The sequence below is a fragment of the Drosophila yakuba genome, chromosome 3R (assembly GCF_016746365.2).
Source record: "Drosophila yakuba strain Tai18E2 chromosome 3R, Prin_Dyak_Tai18E2_2.1, whole genome shotgun sequence".
In the NCBI taxonomy this organism is placed as follows: domain Eukaryota; kingdom Metazoa; phylum Arthropoda; class Insecta; order Diptera; family Drosophilidae; genus Drosophila; species Drosophila yakuba.
The window spans coordinates 25474958-25492187 of NC_052530.2; the positions used below are offsets into that span (position 1 = coordinate 25474958).

Genomic DNA, 17230 nt, shown 5'->3' on the forward strand with positions numbered 1-17230 from the left:
GAATTAAAATCAAATTCACACCTGAGTCCGGAGAAATGTGGGTCGCTGTGTGCTTAAGAGGCGCAGGGGTATAAATGCAAAAGAGACCATAAAACGGGCGCACAACGTGGCGTATGCGTAATTTTACAAATGAAGTGCAATTCGAATGAATCCTAAAACTGGATGCTGCTGCTGAGCTCGCAAAAGCGAAAATGTGTGAAAAGAAACTGCCGACTTTGATTGTGCGCCAGTCTGCTCTTAATGCATATCGTTAAACTTTGCCTAATGAAATAATTAAAGCCAACAGCGATGCACAGAGAAAAAGAGAGTAGTCGTAATGGTTTACTACATCAGGTGTTTCCAAAATATTTGCTTTGATTTTAATTTAAGCAACAGACAAAGCTGAGAATCGTATGTATAAGGCATGTAAGGGTTTGTATAAAATATGTATTGAAACTTAAAACCAACTGCTTTACAATCCTTGTATATTCTTTATTAAATAGTAAATTATTAAATTAGGTAAATAATGTTTTGCATGTGTGTGAAGGATGTGTCCTCTTCGTCATAAAAATGGCTGAGAAAAACACATTGTATGCCAATAAGGGCATGCCGCTCACTTGGATTTGCATGTGCCAAACTTTTATTGCATTCGGATTGCAATTGATTCCCTTGCCGCCGAGCGGAATTTCAAATATCTGCGGCTCCCACCCAAACTGATGTGGCTGAAATGGAGGTGAAATCTGGGGATTGGAACTCTGTTTATAATGCCAATTGCGGTGTAATTTATGGTTGCGGTGGGAACCGCGGGGGTTAAATTGTGTGGGATCGCGGTCATTGTGGTTGATTTGTTTGTTTTTGGGGTGGATACAGCAAATGCATATTAAATGGAAATATCATTTTGTCTGTCATATTAAGAGGTTTTCCCCAAATCAGCGGAAATCGCTTTGTGTTTTCTCTTCATCTTTGCATTTCATTTTTGCATTTCCTGGGCGCAATTTTTCATCATTACGAGTATATCTGTCCATCAGCAGCTGCACGTGCCCCAAAAACCCGGAGACCCGAAGAAAAGAAAAGAAAAGAAAAGCTGAGAAAAGCTGAGAAGCCGAGAAAGGGAAAAACGTGCGAGTCTGTCGGCCATCGATCCAACAATGGCAGCCACAACAGACGCATATTTGCATATCTGTCGAAATATTCGTAATTCATCAACGACATCCATCCATACACTATTCGATACGTGGCCAGTTCCTCTGGGCGAAGTCCGTGTAATTTGGCAAGAAGATAATGCAAATGGTCATTAGGCACAGAGTCGGATTCGCAACTTTATTGGCCGGCTTATGCAATTTGCCAAGTCTTCGGTCTTGTGGCTAGAAGAAACCACAATTATTTAAATTGCACTGTCGAAGACGTAAATATGCGTGAAGTGTTTGGGATTCCTTTTACTTTTCGGGCGGCAGATAGTTTTGTATCCCCGTATCTTTGTATCTTTCCATTGTTGCGTGCGGCAGTGGAGTTTACTTTAAGTCTTTTGCAATCCACTGTAGTCTTCTGTAGATTTTGCAGATCTTAAGAGGTCTGGAATACTCTGGGAATTATGAACAAACCTTGAAATAGTTCTTCAACAGCTCTCAAGGAACTAGTAATTCGGTTATGCTGCTCCTATTAAATTTCGATTGAAAGCCCACAACTTTGGGCAAAAGTAATTGAAGTTGACAGCAAAGCTTAAACCACCTTCCTTTACACAAGCAAAAGTCAAAACAAGAAATCGTATTTTGCGTAAATGGGTTTCAAATTTCACACTTTGGCCAAGAGCACAAGGCCTGAAATATAAGCCATAAGCTTGGGATCTCAAGATTGATTGAAGGGACTGAAGGCCTGGGGGAAAGACACTTTATGCCAGGGGAAATACGAAAATGTCAAGATAAACACGGCCGAGGCTGAAAACTTGTTAAAATCAATTAAGGGCACGAAGCGAAAAGTGAAAGAACGGCCGCCAAATGACAGTCAAACCAAAGAGAGTGGTCTCTGTGATTGGACCATCGCCGGATTGGTTACGCAACTCGGTTCCAGGATGCAATGGCCATCGAGTTATGAAAGATGAGAGGAGACCTCTGCCGTCAATTGGAATGGCGCGATAATCAAGGCGATTTATGGAGACTGCAAAACGCGTGGCAACGCGCCAAAAAGGATGACCACCATGAACCGGCTCCCAAAGTGGATGCAGCACCCCCAACTCCTAAACCGTGACCATATCTCCATGGGAATCCTCAGCGCCACCACCCCCAACCACAAAATCCTCCGTAACCGATTGGGTAAGCGCAAATTGAACTCAAAGATAAATGACCAGTCCACAAAGAGATTGAGATTCCCATCGGAACTGGCTGGCTAACTTTCGCTTTTGGGCACTGCCATCCAAGATGAAGACGCTGCCGATACATGCAGTAACTCGTAATTAATCTAAACTGCCTCTTAAATGATTGTGCACAGTTTAGTTTTTTGTATTCAGTTTATAAGTAGTTTATGCATTAAATAGTAATAAGGAACAATGCATTATTCGTTATGCTTTCAATTACAAGCGTAATTTGCCTTAATTTAATGGTGGACTTAGCGGCTACCTTTGCTTTGGATTATTAATTCAGCATGCACTGTATGTTTACTACCCTATATATACCCTACATATATACCCTATATAGTTTAAATAATCAATTACTTAAAGGAAAGTGTTCTCAATAAATTAAAGTTTTATTTTTTATATATTTCTATTTCTCTGTAACAGATATCATATGCATTCTTATAGAGTATCTGCGAATTGTTGTGACTTGCAGATCACGTTGCTGTTTGTATTCATGCAAAGTAGCCGGCGTTGCTTGTTTTGCAGTTGCTCGAGTGGCGTTTGTTGCCGCTGGTGTTGTCATCATTTCCACTTTAGTTGTTAAGGCAACCCGAAACCGCTTCAATTGGCAGTGCAAATATTAATGAGCGAACGTGTCCGAGATGTTGACGCTGGCCGGCGGATCGGGGCGTTCACGAATTCGTATGCAATGTGGTGATAATTGTCCCTTTGCCAAAATGACTTCATCGTAAATGCGGAAAAGATTATCAATGGCCCAAAGAGGTAAAGGAGGTCGGGTGAAAGAGGAGTGAAAGGGACTAATCACTTGTTGCGTAACGATCGAAAGGAAAAAAACTTAAAGAGCGACCGACAATTCTGTGGCAAGGCCAACTCGCACCAAGTCCCAAAATTGAAGGCAATTTAAAGACCTCTAAAGTGTTAATTCCCAGCTCTTTTTGCCACTTGAAGGCACACGCACATGTGTTTTGATGTGTCCTCTGGTCGAAACCTCAGCCTATGGCAACAGATGCGTGGCATTACTTTGCGTGCCCAATTTGTGAAAAATGTACAAGCATTTGGCAGGTTTCTTTGCAGCTTCGAGATATATATCTGTGATCTACAGCACTTGCCCCGCCCCTTAATCATCGCCAGATGCAACGACTCACGCACTTGACACGCGGCTCGATTAGGGGCTTATGAAAATTGCGCGAGACACGAAAAGGTCACTGGTGGAACTGGTTTGTATCCGGAGGCTGGCTATCTGCGATTCGCGGATTTGCAGCAGTTGCAAATGTGACCGCAAGTGGTCGCATTCACGAGCTGGCCGCTTTTAACCTTGCAGACCTTGCCACAGTTGCAGCCAGTAAGTTGTTAGTTGTAAGTTGTAAGTTGTGGGTCTGCCAGTTGGCAATCGGAGTCCGCAAAAGTGTCTGGCCAAGGCGAAGGAGGCGAACCCGGCGAAATCTTAGCAAACGGGCACAACATTTAACCTTTCGAATGGGAAAACGTGTCAGGAAATGCTCTGGCATAACCACAAAACCAGAGACTCAGTTTGGGGCACATTCGTTGGTACAAGATACTTGCACTTTTTTCTACTTTCTCAGATGAATTTGGCCACGACTTCGCCCTCCAGGAAGAGAGACAGATAGAAACGTGGGCAGAAATTGACCAGGAAAGATTGCTTTACACTTTTAATACTGGTAATTTTCCGTGTTAATAACCATAAAATAATAGTAAAGACGAATTGGTTACATTTAATGGCAAATCTTCGCCAGGCTTAGATTTAATCTGCAGCTTACTGTGAGTACGATACGATATTGACATTTGGTTAAGGCTTAGCTAATAAGATAATAAGAAATAAGTTTTGAAAAAATTTGATTATTTAATTTAAAGTTCTTAGGGCTTAGGTTTATATTTCCAGAAAAGAAGCAACATATTTACCCATAATGTGGGACCAATGTGGTGGCCATCGGCAATGGCCCTTTAGTCACCCATGCGACCACATAATGAACGAATTGGAGCGTATTTCACGGATGCATCCGAGCAGCAATGCGATCCACCGAATTGTGCAATCGCAAGTGCAACTGCAACTGGACATCCCGGTGGCTGGTTGTCACAAAAGTTTAACGCATTTATGCAAATCGCTCCATTATCGAGGCACCCACTAACTGGCATCCCCACGAGTGCATTAGCCACATGAATGTATCCGTATCTGCATCTACATGCATCTGATATGCGTGCCTCTGGGCGAATCGGTGTGGCTTGTGCCCCAAGTCATTTATCCAGTACACTCATCACCCGCAAATGCTCACGTTTTAATTAGGCGATGAGGAGCAGGCACCGCAATGCTGCCTAAAAGGCATCAGCAAATGTATCTCACGGATGTGCATGGTCGTGTCGTGGTCCGTCGGCGGTTGCCAGCTATCTGGTTTTCGGTATCTGTATCTACAACTTATATGCAGAACCGTTGTTTACTTTTCGGGAAAACTCGAGCCGGGAGAAAGTGCTTCACTTTCGCAAGCTTCTTTCGCACATTTTCACATTTCATTGCAGACGGTTGGCCGAAGAAAACTTAAATTAAACCATTTTCCCAGCCAATTTTACGCTGTTTCTTTCGTTTTATCTATCCTGTTAACATTTCCATTACAACGAAATTCAATTCCGTTGTGGAGCTTAAGTTGCGGACTGAGACTTCAAGGTTTTAGTAACTTTTATTTAAGCATTTTAGTTATAAATTTAAGTATGAGTATTCCTCCTAAAACTAAAAAGCTAAAATATCAAAATGTTGATCTTTATATGGGTTTAAATAACCCATGAGCTGCAACATTGCACTCACATTCCCAGTGCGTCTAACCCACTGAACTTGAGCAATCGTTACCCCAATATTGTATTAACTCTATCGTTTAAGCCAAATATGTACAAAAACGGGGGAAGCCCTTAGCACGCGACATTTCCGTACCTGGCAGACAATGGGACAATTGTGGCAACAGTCGCAAAGACGACACCTTAATAGCTCCATGGCTCCATAAAACGGGGCGACAATACCCATAAAGCCACCCACGCACCCGCTGCGGCAAAGACAATTGTTCGGGGAGCGGAATGGGTGGCAGATGCTGTGTCATGGGCCAGGTCCGAAGCATGATATGGCCATATTACTTTCGCCATGAGAACCACTAACGAATGCCCCTACGTAAGAAGTGGGATGCGCGTTTGTCCAGGGGAGCCATGCTCATGCTTTTATTTGCAGTCGGGATGAAGATGATATTTGCAGTGGCGCTGTTTATTTGAAAGTGCCATGACAACTGAAACTGTTGGGTAGAAGTCACACAACCAACTGTGTCTGCACTCCAAATGCAATATATGAAAAATCTGTTTTAAAGCTTTATGTGGCAGAATGCTATTTACCTTGCCAGACAACAAAACTCTGCACATATCATTCTTGTATTGACTTTTGCAACATTTGTACTGCATTGCTTTATGTTCCATTCAGAAGCTTGGAAATATTTCTTGATAATTTCAAAATTGAACTTTGAAATTGGCAAAATTAAATTTTATTTTCAGCACAAACGAACTGCTTTGGTTTTCATGTTTTAGGAGTCCACAAGCCAACGATGTGCTGTTAAATTTTCTGCAGAGCACGACGTTCAGAGCTCCACTTAAGGCCACAAATCATTTTGCGGCAGTTGGCATGGATGGGATCGGATGCAATGGGATGGGAGTGGAGCTGGGAATGGAGCTGGGTGGAAGGTGGTCGGTGGTGTGTGGCAAGGGATGCAGATATAAAGTTGTTCGTGCGCCTCCAGGGATCCAGATAGGGATTTCTTCGCATGTGAGTCATGTGAGTATGTGTGACTTGGATGTTACGACACTTGGCGAGCTGAAGATTTATGCCGCAATTACCGCAAGTGTAAACTAATTACGGGTTTAAAGTGCCAACTCAAAGATAATGGCAGTCGACAACACAAGCAACAATGAGGTAACAAATAACAACAAAAACTAAGGCAAGTTAACCCGCTTCGCCGTCGCTACTGGTCATTAAGAGTTGACCATTAACAGTGGCTTATCAATTTGAATTATTTCTGTGCGGGATTTTCTCGAGTGGTTCGATGGGTGAAATAAGAAAGCATTGGGCTCCAAAGTACAGCCAGCATCCCCCCTTCCCTTCACGGGGAATCAGGGGAATCCGCCTTAATCTAAATTGTTCGTGTCTGCCATTTCTGAAGTCCGACACCAGCTACCTGTTGGTTTCCATTTGATTGCTGCACAGAGGAAAATTCCCAATAACATTTATAACGTTTTAAGAGGCTTACTCAAAGGTTATATAAGGTTGGTCCATTTTCAATAGTGTTAAAAGTCTGCGCGGTTAAAAGTATAAGTAAATAATTGCTAGAGATGTTTCACTATAAATCACTCATAATTTGAAACTCTTCATGGCATTTTCATTGTGCACCTGATGCCATCACCATCACCATCACCAACTGGAATCGGAGGCGGGAAAGACTGCCATGTAGGGTGTGGGCCTGCGGATGAATAAAAGCCCGGCAGGCGATGTTCACGTTTTAATTACAAGCCGCTCAGTTGGAAGGCTGAAACGCGGATACACGAAAACGGGGTTAAAGTGCCGCGAATCACACATTTCGACTCCCTGGGCTGGCCCATCTGATGATCTTTGTAACGAGTGATGAACTTTTCAGTGGTATTTTAAATGGGGCACTTGTCGCTCGAAATGAATTAGCTTTAAATTATCTAAATGTGCTTTAAATAATCTGCGTTAATTTGCCACTTCCAATTATTACGCAACCAGCGCTGAACTTTGACGAATTGTTCACCATCTTTGGTCAGCTACAAATTTGCATTATCCAAATGCTGTCGACGGGTTAGCTCGTTAGCTGAGTCTCCCATTCATTTGCAGCCATACGCCATACGAGGCGTATACGCAATGCGACAAAGTAGCAGCTGCAATTTGATGCGCTCGTATAGTTCTAACATTAATGAGCAGCCCCACTGATTTGCTCAATGACTGCGAGATGGTAATATCACTAGGTTGTGCATGGCTACACGTTAAAAAAAACTTTAAGCATAATACCTTGGTGATGTGATTGATACATCATTTTTACAGAACTTTTATCTGAAGTGTACGCAAATGAACTATAGTCGCTGTGTTCCATTGAGGCATCTCCATTAGGGGCATTCGTCTTGGACCCCGAACATTTTTTAGTGCGTCACTGACACAGATTGCACCCAGTCGACATTCATAAGCGTTGAATGCAAGTCCGAACCTTTCACTTTTGTAGAATAAACTTGTTCGGGCGCCAAGCAAACAAACAAACCTCGCCGACAAACAAGCACAAACAGACAGACAGACAGGTGGGGAGGAGGGGGAAAAACAATTGCTGGACAAGATGTTTTCTCAATCAACAGCAGATGCAACCACAATGGCCGGACAGCTGTCTTCCAACTGCAGCTACCAACGCGTTTTGCTTTTGGCCAAAAACTGCTCTTTCTGGCCAACAAATGACAGAGGATTCTCCTAGTATCAAAATTAAACCTCATTTGTATCGGTGTGCAGCAGGATCGATACTCTGTGACTTTAATTACCCATTTTTGCAATTACAGCAACCGATTGCAAACCACTTTACATACACGAACTGTCCTCTCACCTTGTCTATGTTTAATTTACGAACATTCATTGGCTAATTTATGGTCCTGAGCACAAAACTCCTGGCCATTGAAACAACCACCGCATTCAGTTTTATTGATTTAAGCCTAAATTGACCGAAAACGAACAGGCTGATACATTTTATGGTCGAGGGCAAACAGTCCAAATGAGCTGCCCATAAAGTCAATGGTTAATGTTAATGTCATCCTACTTGTTTGGCCCATAATTAATGGACTACACGCTTATTTTGCAATAGTCCAACGATCTGTCCACAAAACTTCGAACAAATAGTAGAAAAATAGTAGACTCTTGCATAATTAACGAAGAATTAGGAATGCCAACATTTGGCCAGGGTTCATCAAATATTTGTGAGAGCCATAAATTGTGAACCTTACCCTATGATAAATATATTTACGGAGGTTTCGGATAATTATTTATTCGAAGAACTACAGCTAAGAGCATTCATGGCATAAGGAAATCTTCTAAAAACAGAAATTCAACTGTATTAAATTTGAAATTTAATGGTCTCTTGTTTGAACAATCTGCCATTTAAATTTGCAGCTCATTTTGTTTCTCAGACAGTTAGTTGCAGTCAATATGCAACTTAGTTGCTTTCAAAAATTCGTATTGCGCAAGAAAATATTAAAAATATTACGTTAAAAAATCCAGTTTTAATATTCAGAAATTGTATGCATATATTCCCAAATTCTAATAACGTGCTGACATTTACACGCATGGGCAAAAAATAAAATAACATGTTTGTAAGCTGGCACAAAGTTTCTTTATTTCTGCAAAGTTGTTGTTTGCAGCCATATGCAGATGCAGGAATAGACAGAAATAAATTGGGCGTAAATAAATCAATGACATGGAAGAAGGGCTCGAGTGTTACCCATCCGGTGGACCAGCCGCAGAGGGAACCGGAATCGCAGCTGGGGGAGATCCGAGATACGAAATCCGAGATCCGAGCGGCGAGCGGCGAGATAAACAAATCGCACGAAGGGGAGACTAATTGCAGCCTGTTTGCGGAGTGGTTGCTTCTGCAGCTGCTGGCTTTGTGGGTTTTATCTTTTAATTTGCCACAAAACGCACAAAGTGCACTCAACACATTTGGCTCCGCAGCGTGGGTGTGTGTGTTTGTGGGTGTGCACAGTTGTATCTGCGTGTTTGTTAGCCGCCAGTGCGGGAAGACCAAGCCGAACTTACTGGCCAAGCCTGGGAATCCTCTCACTTTTTTTCACATGCACTCTCCATTGTATCCGTGCATCCATGGGATGTGGATGAGCCGACGATGATGAAGATTCCAGCTGCCCGGCCAACTCTGCTGCCAAGACGGGCTGGCTGCCGACTGCTGGATATGACACAGATTACGTAACGCGAAATTAACATTTTAACACAATTCAGCTGAAAGAGAAGACGATGACGCGGCTGCAATGTCTGCCGCAGCCTCAGTCGGAGAAATAAAACAAGAAATTTCATCTTTAATCAAGAAGACCGCACACTAAAACACACTTTCAGAACAAAGATAGCTCTTTAAAATCAAGAAATTCTATTAATAACCACAGTCATAGGATCATTTTTATGGAACATTACGATTAACGACTATTTTTTTTGTAACATAATTATAAGTAATTAATCTAACATTGTTAGGCTCTTGAAAGTGTTAGTTACCCCTTGTGAGGCATAAAAATGCCAAAGAGAAAAAGTAGAAATGGGAACCAGTTGTGGATTGAACTGCTGGCCGCCTCCTGTTTGGGACCTGCCCAGTTGGACGGGGATGGCTCATCAGTCTGCATTTTGAGCATCCATGGGGCGGCCAACAGGGGCTCAAATATCGGGAGGACCACGGTGGCGATAATGATCACGTTGGCGATGACTACGATGGCCAATGCATGGGCACTTTCTGGCCAAGAGTTACGCCTCTTGCAGTCAATTATGCAATTAACGATTTGCCAGCAAACAAGCAGCAATCGCGCCAAATGATCCGCGTTTCCTTCACATTACACATTAGTAGTCGACACTTTGACAAAACAGACTCGAATGCAGATGGCAGATGCAAATGTTGGCCAGTCGATCTTGCCTGTGTTGGTTGTGCAAAAAACAAAAAATATAAGAAAATAAGAATAAAGACGTAATAACGATATTCGTACTCAATCCAAAACTGCAATCGTCCGCTGACAACTATGAAGTGTCATCGCCCCAAGTCAGCAATAATATTATTCCCCCTCTCGGATCTCCAATTTCGACTGATTGTTTTGCCTGCGCTTTGTGTTTCCCAGCAATTAGATGATGGACTGCGAATGGCAACTCGTGCAAACAAATTTAGGAAACACTTGACAAATATTGAAAAAGTGCAATGGCAAAAGGGAATGCGATTTGTCTAGGAAAAATAAAGTGAATTATCTCGAAGTGAGATCACATACGTGTATCTTTTACAGTTGTTAGTAGAATTATACATTAATTGTTATTCCGAGCGAGTCACTCATAAATCCTTTCAGTTGCCCACTCAAGCAATTAAGTCTGAGCAAGATTACCCAATAAACTAGTAGTTTTCAATCGACTTTTAACAACGGGCGACAATTACGATTTCGAGGAAGCTGCGACACACAGTCGTGGTCCCATGGGGAGATCGAGTAATTTGCTAATCATTTCAGCTGCCAATTGGCAAAAATGTTCGAAAGACGATGGGACACAAGGAAGAAATTGTCAACGATGGACGATGGACGATGGCAGCGAATTGAGCGAAGGGAGCCGTCATGAGAAAATGAGAAATCCAAGTCAGCAAAATTGTTGCCGGGTTAAGTAACCAAATAGCTATTGGTAGCCACTTTTTGGGCAACTGCATCGAAGGATGGTCAGAGCTTGGACACTGGAGGGGAGCTCGGAGCTGGAGCTGGAGCCACTGCATCGCAAAAGTGAATGGCAGATGAAGCTGCATTGCCTTGGGCTCAAATTGGGTAACATTGCGCAGCGGTGGGCGAAACTGTCAGCAATTGTTTTTATTTTCATCTTTTGGCATGGGCTCTCTCTGTTTGGCAGATGAAGGAGTCCCTGTCGGATGACTGTCTGATCTCTGGGACTGGGCAGTCATTAAGCCAACTCTCTATTCTCCCGCAAATACGGCTATTTTAATTAACAACTGACCGAAGTTCCACAAGAAGCAAAAATACTAAAACAATGAAAGGCAGAGAACATAAAAAAAAAATGTTTTCGAATATAGGATTAGAAATATACCTCAGAAAATGACAATAGTTATACTTAAGAATCTTGAAGAACTAAATCATTTATAAGATAACATATTTTCCCAATTTCTTACAATTCTTTGAAGGGTGGGAAAGCCATTAGTCCAGGTAAGGCTTTGGCCAGCTCCCATGTCCACATTTTTGGCCAACTGGCTTTCGGCTTTCTTCTTCATTTGCTCAGCTGCACAATTGGCCATCGACTTTGGGGGCTCGTTTGACAAGTAACGTGGTTACGTGGTACTCCCACCCCCACCCTCATCGCAACTGATTTCCTGGAAGACCACAAAACGCTGGATGGCATCTTCAGACGACGAAGGCGAAGTCGAAGTCGAAGGCGACGGCTAAGACGACTTGTACGCAGACGCAATGGCAATGGCAATCTCGTTGGATCGCAAAGGCTTCCAGCTGGCAAGTGGATAGGTTGGGGGACCTCTGTACCAAGTACGGACCACATGCACCGCATAAATCTTTTCTCATTTACCATTGCCGAAACTCGGCTCGTGCAAGTTTATTGTAAATAGTGTCTGCGCCTTGCACTATGTGATTATGTGAGCATTACATGCCATTTGGCACGCTGCCACAGCCCCAAAATCCGTCCCAAAAAAAAAGACACAAATAGTTGCTTAAGAAGGTAAAGCTTCAAACACACTATACTAGTATGTAAAAGTATTTTATGGAAATCACCAACAGTGCTTACTCAAAGAATTCTGAACAAATCCAATGACATGGATTATAATCCGCGACGTTAGAAATGTAAAACCCTGCATTAGTGGTAGTTAAGAAATAAGTTGTTTATTTGTTACCCAAGTCGCACAAAATGTAAGTTTACCCCCTGCCAGGGTATTAAATCAACAGTGAGGAGCAGGAAGCCAGCCTTGCCACGCTTGCTCCCCATTGACCCCAGATTTTTCTCCGGCTGTTGGAAGCAAGAAAAAAGGGGGAAAAAATGCAAAATCAATTTGAAGATTGCTGCTTCGACAGCTGTCGTCATCGTGGCTGTCGTTTCCACAAACTTCGGCCTGCTGATGGCTCAGTTTGAGCCTGAGCTTCGTCTTAGGTTTGAGTTCACTTGGAGCATCCAACAAGTGGGGCTTGTCATTGACTGCAGATGAAGGCAGTAGTAAGGTAAGGTGCTGCGATTGGGGTTAAACTGTGGAGTCAACACAACACAAACAGGAGATGGCTTAAATTATGCAAGAGGAGTTTTTGGCCAAGGAGATTACTGGTATTTGCTTAAATTATAAGTTCAAAATATATTTGTGCCCACTGATTGGAGAATATTTACTAATAATACAAATTAAGTAAACTTCGGGGGTCCGTTAAAGTGCTCATTGAACAACATTATTTGCTATCCATTTGCAAATACTTCGTAACCATGAGAGTTATTTTTCTTTACCTGCTAAGATCAATCAGTTAAAGTTATACTTGAATGATGTACTACATATCTTGATGTTCTCCGTTGCTTTTGTACTTTCAATTGTTTTTTAGTCACCATCTATTCTCCCACAAAACCCCTTAGCCATGGCCACTCTCACGGGGATTTGACTAAGGGAAGGGTCAATTTAAAGCGCATATTAGTTTTTGCGGTGGCTCAAAGGTGGAGATTGAGGGTTTCAAATGGACTCACCTTCCGTTTGGAGCGAGCCATCCGCTGGTCGCGGCTGGTTTCCGCCTCTCCTGGCGGTCTTTTACCCCAGACGCGGATGGTGATCCGGGTGTAGGTGAAGATGAGCACACCCAGCGGCACGACGAACTGCAGCCCGAAGAGGGAGAGGGTGTAGTAGTACTCCTGCGTCCGCGACGGCCACATCTCGCGGCAAATGTATCTGATGGATGCACGCGCACAAAGGACATCACATGGAAGGAGGGGACAGAGACGGGTAGCAGTGCATTAGTTTCAAGTGGTCAGTTCTGGTGGTCACCGAGAATCTGCTGTCACAAAAGGACACCCGCATATACGCTCATGGACTCTCGGTTGAGTGCACAGTTTCATTTTAATGCTAAGCCCTTCAAGCTGTTGCAAACAATGACAGGATGTGATGCTCCTGCAAAACCTTTTCTCATTACTCTCATTGCAGATGAGTTTCAGTTGCAATAATCTTAAGATACAACATAATAAGCAATTTAAGTTAACTATAAGCAATTAGAAATTACTTGTAGAATGTGCACAATTTAACTTGCTTGTCGAGGAAGGTACATAAATGTGCATAATACATTATATATGCGCTCCACTTGAATTTGCTCTGTATTTGTCTTCGCACGGAGGCATTTTCATGAAAGATTCAAATGCTGAGCAAGAAAAACACTCGCCAAAATTAATTTTATACCATTATACCAAAATGTAATGTTTATACTTTCTTAAACCAAAGAGTTGTTAAAATAAATATCTTTCTCCGCTTGTGAATAATATCAGACGATAAAAATTCGTCACAATTTGTTACTCTTGTTTGCTGTTTGAAATGCTCTGTACTTACTTCTCACATTTCTCGTGCCACGGCGACATGGGGATGTCGAGTCCAGAGACGATGGGTATGGGAAGTGCGGTGGCAAGTGCGATAAACCAAACGCCGCCGATGATGTAGGTGGCATAGCTGCAAAGGAAGAAAGAGAACGTATTTAAATGGGTTGAGTTTATTTTCTTCTGAATGTTGGATATTTTTAGTTCTATTGTTACGGCGCTACTTTTGAGTTTTGAAGGTTACTCTTATAAATTGCTACACTTACTCCCGATTCAACGGGGCGTATGAGTGATGCTGTGTTTTTTGTGGAGCGTGATAAGCGGGCATTAAGCACTGAGCTCGGTTTGTTTTGGCTCAGGGAGCGCTCTGCGGTAGCTGCGAGCTGATAAATTGCAGTCATGGTGAATAATTATTAGCGTTATTGACGTTATGTCCCCGCAAATATTTGCAGAAGCCACGAAGGATGACTTTCGTCGTTCCCAATTACTATGAAACAGTGACACGCACTCGCAAACACTGACGTCAGTAAGATTTCCATGTGGACAACACAGCAAAAAAGCAAAGTTTAACTTGCAAAGCTAATAAAATCTTTGCTTAAAATGAAAATAAAAAACTTTCATAAAACAAGTTTTAGTAAAATAAATCAATTATAAGATTTCGTAAAGGAGATTTATTTTATAATAAATATTTGAACAAACGCAGGTAATTTTTCTCTGTGCACATATAACGGACATTAAAAGTCGTCCGAGCGTGAAATACTCACGCCAGCTCTTGAACTCGGCGGAAGATGAGATTAATGTCAGTGGATTGACACCGTGGCTGATTTTCCGAGGGAAAACCCGCTGTATTCAGTTACCAAGCAAATTGACGTTTGCAATGCGTCCGGCCAGTGCTTGTTGAAAGCGGCATGGCTTGGATTTACTGGGTCTCGGATTACTATATAAGCCAATCAACACCGTGAGCCGTCTTACTAAAAGCCTACCGGTACTCCATTCCCTGGAGATCGTAGCTTAGGTCAAGTGGTCAAAGTGGACACAAAAGTAAATACCACGGTGTCCACTTAACGGTGTCTAAACACGCGAATGTGCGAACTCTTGGTAAACGTTTCAGGAGAAAGTACTTTAATAGTTGTTTTTTACGAGTTGTTTTTAAAGAATTACTTGAGTGAATAAATTCATTGCACACAAAAATGAGCAATATGAGGACTAACTAATCTTCTCTAAAGCTTCTTATTCTAAATCGGAATTAAATACATTTTTTCTATGACTTACCGTTTTGTGATGCGAGGCTTTAGTGGCCACATGATGGCTATGTATCGGTCGATGCTGATGGCCACCAAAGTGTAGGCGCTGACCAGAACGGAGACCGCCTGCGAGTAATTGACGAAGTGGCAGAGGGCCAGGCCAAAGGGCCAGTAGTTCAGGATGTACTGCGAGATGAAGGACGACGGAACACAGAAGACGGACATCAGGATGTCTCCCAAAGCCAAGCTGGCTATGAAATAATTGGTGACCGTGCGCATGCGCGGCGTGGAATAGACGATGTAACATACGGTTCCGTTGCCAATCAGGGCAAAGATGAAGATGGGAATGTACAGCATGTAGACGATGGTTTTAAAGTAGGCACTGGACCAAATGTTCTCCGATTGAAGGTCGTTGCCGTCACAGCTAAAGTTCATCATCACAGTGATATTATAGGTCTCAAACTGGAGGCCACTGAGCGTCGTTGTGGAGCCATATTCATAGCCAGACTCTTTATCGCCCGTTGGCAGTGCAGTGGTATTGTATACAAGGGATGCGGAGTCCGGCAGGATGAGGGAGCCCTCCTGGTAGTCGTCATCCTCGTTCCGCAGCAGCGGCTGCTGCGGAGCTATGTAGAACATCTTCTCGCTGCCACCAGGCCACCGAAGGCTATTGTGCAGCTCCATTCAGGCGCGTCAATGGGAGGAGAGCAAACTCTTAAGCCAACTTCAAGTCGTGGAAAACTTTGCTCAGCATTCTGGGCATGAAGCCTGGCTCTTCAAACTCGACCTGCAAGTGAAATTTTGCGGCCTTAATTACTTCAGTGTTTTAAATATGTGTTGCACTACATTGCGGCTACTTAATAAATCATTTATACATTTGAAAAAAAACCGTTGCATAGTTTTCGGCGGCTGACAGTATAAGAGTTTCTCTCATGTGCAAGACATGAAGCAGGAAGTGTAATTTAAAATAAAAGAAATGTCTAATACCAATTTAAATTTTTATTTATTGGAGTTTAGAAATTTGGGGAAAAAGTAATTTGAATACGGGTGAACAGTAATTTACGAAATGGTCTATACAAACGTTCCTGTCTCCGATGCTATGCTTGTTTTCATAACATTCTGAATGAACTCTCACATTGACTAGCAACCCTCACCACCGAAAAACACTTTGCACCACCCACCAGCAGGAACAGGGCAAAGTTATCAAGAGGGTAAATTGGTTATCTCAGTTCAATAAAATGGTTGGGAATTCGGCAAAGGTCTAGACGTGTGCGGAGTCTCTTTTTGTCATTTATTTTGCCTGGCATCCATCAGTGATTTTTTTTATCAATTATCCTGGCAAATTCTTCGACCTAGGGTTCTGTCAATATATCCCATGTCAGGCCACTTCCGCTCATTTTTCCGAGAAAATTCTAAAGAATTTACTCATTAATGTTATTCAAATAATTTTGTATTCTCAGGCATTTGATAAGCTGGCCATTAAAGTAAAATACGCATTACTTGAAGTGTCTTTCGATAACGTACAAAATGAGGTAGCATAATGCAATTTAAAAATAGCCCATCTAAAGTTCAGATTCAAGTTTTTTATTGACTGATAGGTTAAAGTTGCTCTTTGGTGTTTAATCAAAGGACAGGTTGAAATGCAAAGGCCTACATCATTATTCAACGTTAGGTTGCAATCAAAAATATTTCTACCGATAGCAGCAGCCCTTAATTAACGAACATCTCATTAATTTTGTATTAACAATGATGTAAAACTGCAAATGTGTGCCGAGAATGCCGAAACAGGTGAAATAATTACATGCTGTTGGAACGTTGATTGGTATTCTGCTGGAACAACCCAATATCGAAAAATAGAAATGTGCAAAGCCTGCGCAGAAAATTCCAAATTAAGGGAGGCACCACAGACCAAAGCAATTTAACATGATGTTGGCTACAAAAAAAAAAAAAAGAAATCACGTACAATTTGAGCTGTGGATATGTGTGCCATTAAAAGTGTAATAAGGTCTTGTGTTTTTCTGGAAAAGGAAGCAGTTCGGATTTTTTGAGCTTAGTTGGTGCATAAATTTGTTTAGCGGTCTTTTAGGCAGCACGCAAAAATTTTTAATATCGGCGAGAAACATTATAATGCCTTGGAAAACCACAGGAAGTTAAACATTTGCCGAGAATAATAAACTTATTGTTTTGCTTTAAAGCGATTAGCTTAAATCAAAATGCATAACATATTTTCTCTACTATTCATGCTTATATGGAACTCAACCTTTTGACGTTGCAAAATAAATCGCAGACAATAAGCGTCACAAAACTTTGTTTTTTTTTCAT

The 17230-nt window shown here is 42.1% G+C and overlaps 1 protein-coding gene across 3 annotated transcripts in view; it reads right to left on the reverse strand.

Moving 5' to 3' along the window:
- The window catches only part of LOC6538319 (RYamide receptor), a 58588-nt gene that overhangs the window by 20243 nt on the left and 21115 nt on the right, over positions 1-17230 (reverse strand). For 2 of the 3 annotated variants that reach the window (XM_039376281.2, XM_039376279.2), the window contains exons 2-4: positions 14937-15695; positions 13681-13797; positions 12834-13032 (exon numbers count right to left, since the gene is read on the reverse strand). In XM_039376281.2, coding sequence (XP_039232215.1) covers positions 12834-13032; positions 13681-13797; positions 14937-15592 — 972 coding nt within the window. In that variant the 5' untranslated portion in view covers positions 15593-15695. Of the gene's footprint in view, positions 1-12833; positions 13033-13680; positions 13798-14936; positions 15771-17230 lie in introns of those variants that run through there. The other variant, XM_039376280.1, reaches the window with a different exon arrangement.